Source organism: Lolium perenne, chromosome 2, assembly GCF_019359855.2.
Source record: "Lolium perenne isolate Kyuss_39 chromosome 2, Kyuss_2.0, whole genome shotgun sequence".
Taxonomy (NCBI): Eukaryota; Viridiplantae; Streptophyta; class Magnoliopsida; order Poales; family Poaceae; genus Lolium; species Lolium perenne.
The window spans coordinates 276,882,418-276,891,812 of record NC_067245.2 but is presented as its reverse complement, the minus strand read 5'-3'; the positions used below and the strand labels follow the sequence as shown (position 1 = coordinate 276,891,812).

Below are 9,395 nucleotides of genomic sequence, written 5' to 3'. Positions count from 1 at the left end.
TTTATAATTTAGAAAGAAAGATCACACTTTTATGGGTAATCATTAATGATAGTAAACATGCAATTAGCATCATCAAGAGAAGTCTTGCGGAAAGGTCCACGCACATCAGCATACACATAATCTAAAATCCCTTTGTATTACGAATGAAAACATTGAATTTAACTCTCTTTTATGCTTACAAAAATGCTGTGCTCAGAGAACTCTAACTTACTTAAATTGCAGTCATCTAGTAGTTCTCTCTTATGCAATTATGCTATGCCATGTTCACTCATGTGTCCAAGACGAACATGACCTAGTTTAGTTTTCCTAGGTTAAGAATAACGGCAACAACAATACCAGAAAAAATGCTACCTCTAAGAACAAATAGTTTTGCACAATTCATATCATGTATCGTATGAATGAGAAAACTGGTTGATACCATTAGAAGTCTACTCCCACCAGCGTACTTCTACCAATCAACATCAAGGATATTGAGGGAGATCAAATTTAAGGCAAGGCTACGGTCTTCTTATTTTTAAAAAATGATTGATTGCAGAGTCAAGGCAATAGCCAAGGCAATAGCCAAGTCAATTTATACTAATCCTCCTACTCACATATTCTGTCACGTAGCTTAGGTCGTGCGCACCGTCGATTCTGCCTATAAAAGGCCAAGGCGAGCTTGAATATGTACTCTCAGAACACACCGTGTAACCACGGTAGCGAGTGGCAAGACTAGCAGAAAGTACAGACATCAGCTAACCATTCCTCGACTAGAATAAGCATGGCTCCGGCGCTGTCCAACCCTCTCCTCAGTGATCGGGTGGCACGCTCCAAGAAAGTCCCATCTAGCCACGTTAGAGCGGTGGGAGACCGCCCGGACCTCGCCAATGTCGACCACGAGTCCGGCGCCGGCATTCCGCTCATCGACCTGAAGCAGCTCGAAGGTCCAGGGCGCCGCAGGGTCGTCGAGGCCATCGGTTCCGCGTGCGAGAACGATGGGTTTTTCATGGTACATACGAACATGCACAAGTTGCAATTTTATTTTTTGTTCTTGCAGTCGATGTACGGTGATCAACAGGACTTGAAAATTCTGACACTAGTTGTCGCATATTTAAAGGTGACGAATCATGGCATCCCAGAGGCGGTCGTGGAGGGGATGCTGAGCGTGGCGAGGGAGTTCTTCCACCTGCCGGAGTCGGAACGGCTCAAGTGCTACTCCGACGACCCCAAGAAGGCGGTCCGGCTGTCGACGAGCTTCAACGTGCGCACGGAGAAGGTGAGCAACTGGCGCGACTTCCTCCGGCTACATTGCTACCCTCTTGAGAGCTTCGTCGACCAGTGGCCGTCGAACCCGCCCGCCTTCAGGTGAGCACTACCCATGGCTTGCGCTTGATCGGCCGCATTTTCTTGGTGGCAGAATAAATTTCCATACCTGCAGCTGGTCACCAACTAAGATGCCTGCTTGATTTGCCTTTTAATACTGTTCGTACATAATCCTATATATAGGCAGACCCGTTAACCAGTCTAAAAAACGAGGCTCCGCTTAACTAACATGTGTGCCTCGTTGCCGGCCTTCGCCAAGACTCAAGACTCAAGACTCAAGAGGTCGTTGGAAATTGCGATAGGCAACGCCAACCTGACAAATTGCGTTTCAGCTATATAGCAAACTGACAAATTGTCGCTGTAATAGGCAAGTCGTCGGCACCTACTCGACGGAAGCGAGAGCGCTGGCGCTGAGGCTCTTGGAGGCGATCTCGGAGAGCCTGGGACTGGACAGAGGCCACATGGTGAAGGCCATGGGGCGGCACGCGCAGCACATGGCGGTGAACTACTACCCGCCGTGCCCGCAGCCGGAGCTCACCTACGGGCTGCCGGGGCACAAGGACCCCAATGCCATCACGCTCCTCCTGCAGGACGGCGTGTCCGGCCTGCAGGTCCAACGCGACGGCCGGTGGGTTGCCGTCAACCCCGTGCCCAACGCCCTCGTCATCAACATCGGCGATCAGTTGCAGGTCAGCAGTTTCTATGCGACTATGCCTGTTGCCAACTATGAGAGCTAGCTGCAGACAGACATAGCCTGCACTGCTATACGATCACTTCTGCTAACGTTTTTTTGCTGTAATTTCGTTCCTCCAGGCGCTGAGCAACGACCGATACAAGAGCGTGAACCACCGAGTGATCGTCAACAGCGCGAGCGAGAGGATCTCGGTGCCGACGTTCTACTGCCCGTCGCCGGACACGGTGGTCGCGCCGGCCGACGCGCTGGTGGACGACGCCCACCCTCGGGCCTACCGGCCCTTCACGTACCAGGAGTACTACGAGGAGTTCTGGAAGATGGGCCTTCAGTCAGCAAGTTGCCTCGACAGGTTTCGACGGATCGAGTGATGGACAAGACGTGGGCCGTTGTTATCTCCTGGGCCATGAGTGTTGCCGCAGCCGATGTGTCGCTATATGGTGGAGACGTTTCCTCCCTCCGGAAAACAAAAATAAAACAGAGTGGAGACCACTAGAACCGTCAGATAGCATCTCAAAAAAAAAAAAAAAAAAACGTAAGATAGATTTGGATGACAGTCAGATCTACTTCGCTTTTCACTTGAGGGATGACAGGGGTCTTTGACAACTGAGGCACCCTGTGGATATCCGTCATTGCTGTCCAATCGCGCCTTAAGAATCTAATAATACAGTAGACCATGAGATAAAATTACCATTATGCAATTACAGAAAGTAATGTTTCATGTAGCATGTAGAGTACACACAATCGTTTGTCCACACGAAATACATGAACGCTGCATCTCCCGTAGTATCATAGTCTCACACGAAAAACAAGTACTCCAACCATTTCCATATTAGTTGTCGCGGATTAAGATATATCTATATTTAAAATATGTCTGGTTAGGTACAGTGTCGAATCAAAATAATTAATAGGAATATCACTCACTCATTGAAGGTAAGCCAAAAAAAAAAAAAGGGTGTGAGAATACAGCCACGTTTCAACCTAGGATGTGTGCGGAGGACTTCTGGTAGTCCTTAGTATAAAGAGATACTTCTGGTAGTCATTAGTATAAAGAGATTTGGAATAAGAAGGAAGGAGATCGTCTTCTTTTCAAGTCTTCTGCCGGCCGGTTGTGCTCACAAAGACAGAAGCCAACTGGTTGGAAATGTTGGACTCATAAAATAGGATCAAGCTTAGTCTACTAGAAACACATGAGAGCGAAAACTAAGTTAAAGGAAGAAGAGCTGTCCATGAGCATTTTTAAGGCCGGTTGACAACATCCATTGTCTCCCACGATCGTGTCCGAAACTCAAGTTTTTTCTTGGTAGAGGTAGGTATACCATTTATTTATAGGACGTATCTATACATAAAATGTTTCTAGATAAATCCAAATTACGAACAACTAATATAGAAAGGAGGTATTATACTTTTTTTAAGAATCAACTAGAACCATGAGATAAACTTTTGATGATCGTGATTTGGGAGAAAGATCTCTACACGGGTTTTTCATTTTCTCCCAGCGCTTCCCCTTGTCACTTGAGGGATGAAAGCCGCCTTTGATGGCAGCTTGTGAGGGTCATTCATAGATGTCCACTCGTCTGAAGAATTTTGTGAAGTTGATCATGAAACAAAATTACCAATATGCAATAATAAAAAGCTAGTTTTTCATGTAGCACCGAAGATCACACACAAACATCAGTTCTCACGAAATGGATGAACGTCGCATTAAACCCAACCTTCCTATTACACGAACGTACGTACTCGTAATATCACGGTCTCACACGAAAAACAAGTACACTTTTCTTTATAAATAATTAATTAGAACCGTTAGATAGAATTTTAATGGGCATGATTGGGGTGAAAGGTCTCTACTCGATTTTTGGTTTTCTCCACCCACTTCCTCTTGTCACTTCAGGGACGACAAGGTTCTTTGACAACAGAGATAGCTTGTGGGTGTCAGTCTTTACTGTCCACTCACGCCTAAAGAATTTCGTGAAATAGATCATGAAATGAATTACCAATATGCAATTATAAAACTATTTTCATGTAGCACTAAAGATTACGCACAATCTTCTAAATGCACAAAATAGATGAACCCCACATTGGACCTGACCTCCCAATTACATGAATATACACCCCGACAAGTGGCAATACCATGGGTCTCACACGAAAACAGTTACTCCCTCCGTTTCATAGTAAGGAAGTTTAGTACAAAAATTAGTTCACGGCACTTATTATAGATCGAACGGAGTAGTTTTTGTTTTTGAACAATCAACGGGAGTCAAGCTTCTCACCTCACAAACATCACCGGAACCAGCTCGTTCTTTTCCAGGATTCAAAGATCAAGCATTAGTGCAAACAATGCTAGCTTTATAAACACATAAATCAAAGAAAACGAAACAGCTTGCTCTTAATAAAACATCACCGAGCTGTCATACTTGACGCCCATCACCATGTTGAGAAAAGCAAAAACATGCGTGGAAGAATGGCATTGTAGAAGTTGAACGGTATGCGCTTTGATGAGACCAAGAAAAGCAGAGATGACTATCACCCGTTCACTCAGCGTCGTGTCATCCTCATGAGAATGACGTTGGACACATTGGAACGATAAATGAGTGCCGCAATGCGCCAGTAGATCATTACTCTTGCGAAGATGAGACCACAAATGCCAACCTTGCTAGCTTTCTCGCTCTCGGTTGCTAAAACAACTCCAAACAAATTAAACATGAACCAATCTTAATACCAAATGACTATCAACCCAAGAGAAACCTAAACTTAAAAGTTGCAAGAAATGAAGCGGTTTGATATTAGATGACCATGAGCGCTGTCATTTTTCATTAAGGGAGATCCATCGATTGAAGCATGGGAGGCCATTCAAACAAAGGCGGAAAGTCTAGGAAAGAACCGCTACTCACATGCAACGGAAGCACTATGTGCTCCTCCGGTAGTCAGTTGTCTCAACCAGGTGGTGGCTCTGGGCACAATCTAGTGAGTAAAGCATTGTTTACATTTATAAAAAATATATAGTTATAAGTAGTCTGAATGGATTGACATCATACCGTAGGCTAGCTTTATCAATGGGCTCAAGCGCAAAAAAGGAAAGATCCATCGCAATTATTGGGGAAAAACCACCAGGGTGTGGATCATGGGAGGGAGAGTTTATTGGGGCACGCTGAGGTACACGACCTTCCCCACTAGCCCGTTTGAAAAAAAACTTTCAACGATAGCTTCAACTATAAGATATACAACGGAAAACAAACATAACACAAGTACACGTACAAGTGATACAAGAATTTATGTGGAGAACTTCATTTACGTGAGTAGGGAAAGATCACGAGTGTGAGCCAACCTTGGCCGACCCATGCTTCATTGTGAACAACCTAGGTATAGAATCTAACCTAGAATAATATAAATATTACAACACACTTTAGCTGGTTGCCACCATCAACAACGACAACAACCACAAAAGGCAAGACACAATAAAAATAGAGATATCACAATTTATGTTCTCTTTGGTTATCAATAAACTACTCTTAATCAGTACCAGATTTGGGAGACAAGCATACACATGAGTTCCCAACCTACTGAACAAAAAATTAGCTTAATCCGACACGGTTTGCCTTTCCAAATTGTTTTTCTCCCAAAACTGATGTGCTGAAAGTACAACAATATTAACTGATAAAAACACTCTCAAATATAATTTTCCACTAACGCAAATCTCAAGCCAGTTAAACAGATCGAAGTACAAGCTCACCAAGTTTGAATCCAATCCAAACACATTCGAGTCTCCAAACACCACTTTAAAGATGAACCAATCATATATCTCACAAATCACTTCTCAATTGGTTGCGGTGTTCTAGTTTGTTCTGTCACCCTATCACATCAACATTCACGTTCTGGCTTGCTTCCCTTGCCCTCACACACAACGACCAAGGATGGATAGGTTTTTCTCCTTTTTACCTCTCAAGGAGCTAGGTAGCTCACCCGAAGGATGTGAACCTCGATCAATGGTTGATACATGTTAGTCTTTCTAGTTGATGTTGGGCTCCCAACACACCTCCATGTGGAGGGAATTGGTCAAGTGAACTCCACCTGCCGACATCATGGAGGGCATCATTGCCTACCGACAATCATGTCGGCAAACTGATGGCATACTTTGAACTTTTCTTACCTTGGTCAACATGTTAGCCCCATTGCATTGTCATCGTTCTGCACCTTCTCAATCTGTATTTCATTGGAATTCATCGCATCGTGAATCAAATTATAGCGTACATCAATATGCTTTGACCTTGAATGAAGTGTACACTCTGGTTCTCACAAAACAACACATACTTTTCTTGATTAAACCCAAGCTTACAAGCAATCCTTTCAGCTACAAGAGCTTCTCGGTTGCCTCTGTTATTGCGATGAACTCATCTTCGGTTGTGTTTAATGCCACATACTTTTGCAACCTATTGTGCCATGTCACTTTTCCGTCTGAATGGGTAACCAAATTACCTGAAGTGGCCTTTCTGCAATCAAAATCTCCAGCCAAGTCTGAATCCGAATAAGCAATCAGCTTTGGCTCTTTAACACCAAAACTGAGCTTCAAATTTGTGGGGCCCTGGAGATACCTCAAAATCCAGTTCACGCCTTCGCAATGTGGTTTTCCTAGATTAGACATAACCGCTTGAGCAATGTCTAGCCATGTGCACATCATAACATACATCAAACTCCAAACAACCAAAGCATTAGGAACATGTTGGATTTCCTTTTCCATATTGTTGGTGGAGGGACAATGCTTCTTCTCAGCTTAAAACTAGCTAATAGTGGACAACTTACTTCCCTTGCCTTGTTCATCTTGAACTTGCGAAGTACTTTCTTATTATACGTCTCCTGAGATATGTACAATTTGTTGGATATTCTGTCCCTCTCAACTCCCATGCCGAGAATACACTTTGCTGGACCAAAGTCTTTCATGGCAAAACGTTTGCTCAACTCTTTCTTTAGTCTAGCTATACTAGATACATTCTTTCCAACAATCCAGATATCATTTAAATATAGAAACACCATGATAAAATCGTAACTTAAGAACCTCTGCATAAACAATCAATAGCCTAAGCTACACCTCTAGTACCATTTCTCCCCATGACAGATTCAAACTTCATGTACCATCATCTTGGCGCTTGTTCCAGGCCATAGAGACAATTCTTAAACTTGCAGGCACAATATTCTTTGGCTTTAATAACAAACCCGTCAGGATGCTCCATCAAGATTTTTTTCCTCTAACTCTCCATGTAGGAAAGTTTTATTCACATCGATGTTCTCAACCTCTGAGTTAAGACTTGCTGCCATGCCAATAATCATTCTCATAGATATCATCTTCACCACTTGAGAAAATATTTCATCAAAGTCAATGCCTTTTCTCTTGCTGAATCTTTTTTACAATTGGCCTGGCCTTGTACGTTGAATGTTATTTGTGATCTTCTTGCTTGATTCTGTAGACCCACTACTTCTTCACAAATTTCTTTCACTTAATAACTTTCACCATCTCATAAGTATGATTTGTATGCAAGGAATCCATCTGTTCTTGCATAGCCTTATTCCGCTCCTTCCTGTTCTCATTTTCATTGCCTCCGAGAAACACCCAGGTTCTATACCATCAGGCAATAACACCACATATGTATCTGATGCGTAGGTAGTGGAAGGAACATGACCTCTGCTCGACCGTATGAGTGGATCTTCCGGTGAACTATCTGGTGTTGGTGCTTCATGCTGATCCTGATCATATTCTTGAATATTATCACACTCTTTCTGCTGGGGACCATCATCATCCCATGCAACACTATGTGCATCATCTTGCACATCTTCTTCATCATGATCTTAAACTTTTTGTTGAGCTGAATCAAAATCATTTCTGTCTTGCTGTTGTGAGGAACACCCACATCAATTGACTTAGAAATTTCTCCTTTGTCTTGACAATATCCTAATTTTTTTTGGTCTTGAGAAAACACAACATCATGGTTTCTCACAACCTTTCTTGTTTATTAGATCATACAACTTGTAGCAGAATTGATCACCTCTGTAGCTAAGAAATATGCATTGGTGTGTATTTGAATCAAGTTTTGACCTTTCATCTTGAGGCATATGAACAAAGGGTTACATGCCAAAACCTTCAACTGATCATATGAGGTGTCCTTCTCATAAAATACCATTTTTGGAATATCTCACTATAAGGGATAGCTCATTCAGAGATTAATAAGATAAATGTTGACAAAGCCTCGCCCAAATAATGTTTTATAAGCTTTCCACTTGACACCAAGCATTTTACTCTCCCCACAATTGGCATGTTCATCCTCTCAATAAGACCATTCAATGGTGGTGTTTGTAGAGAAGTAAATTGGTGCCTAATTCCCTACCCCTTGCAGTAGGCATCAACTAGGCCAATATACTCCCCCCCATTATCATTGGGAAGGAACTTGATATTCTTCCCAGTTTCCTCTAAGGACATACTTGGAATTGTTTGAATAAAATTACTACTTGCTCTTTGATTTTCAAAACATAGACTCAAACCTTCATGTAAAAGTCGTCAACAAATGTCACAAAGTACTTTGCTCCACCCATTGACTTCTCTGATATATTGGAAACATCGGAATGTAACAAGTCCAACATTTCTATCTTCTTGTGCTTTGGAATGCAACTCTATGTTGCTTCCCTACTAAACGGTCTAAACATTTCTTGATGTGATCACCTTTCACACATTTCAACATTTTTTATGCAATAGCACTGCCATTCCTTCTCATTCATGTGCCCAAGTCTCTTGTGACACAAAGCACAATCATCCTCTTTGTACAACACATTGCCACATGTAGGAGAAAGCTTAGCATGAACATGATACAAAACAAAAAGCATTTTACCTTTAGCAAAAAATAGGATTTCCTTTAGTGAGATTGTATTGTGCAATTTCATATCTTCTCAAGTACCCATATCCATCAACCAACCTAATGGAGATAATGTTGAGTCGTAGGGCCTTACTGACATGAGGACTGGTGTCGTACCACTTTTTAGTCTCCAAGTGCACATCTCCTTTTAAAATGATTTATACTCTATCATTATTTCCCATCTTCACAACACCAAAATCACCCGGTGAATAGTTTGTGAAGAGCTCTCTACCAAATGTAGCATGTATGGTAGCACCACTGTCTGGTATCTATGTCATCTCGTCACCATCTGAAAGACTGATGGTATCATCAAATTTGTAAGCCCCAGGAGTAGGAAAACCCAGAGCGCGCATGTAAGAGGGGTTTATGTGCATGAGGTCACTACAAAGGACCGTGAGGTCGCCTCGCATTCCCAAGCATATGGGTAGGCCAAGCAACAGCTCGACACGCCCATGCACACAACACCCACCTCAAAGGCTCACGGTAGGCTTTGCAGGCCTGAG

The 9,395-nt window shown here is 42.7% G+C and overlaps 1 protein-coding gene across 1 annotated transcript; it reads left to right on the top strand.

Moving 5' to 3' along the window:
- Positions 1–658: 658 nt before the first annotated feature.
- Positions 659–2,770, top strand: LOC127336467 (protein DMR6-LIKE OXYGENASE 1). The gene is made up of 4 exons (XM_051363274.2): positions 659–988; positions 1,097–1,344; positions 1,670–1,991; positions 2,116–2,770. Exons 1-4 carry the CDS (start codon positions 761–763, stop codon positions 2,362–2,364), a joined length of 1,047 nt encoding a protein of 348 aa, XP_051219234.1. The 5' UTR covers positions 659–760; the 3' UTR covers positions 2,365–2,770.
- Positions 2,771–9,395: the final 6,625 nt, after the last annotated feature.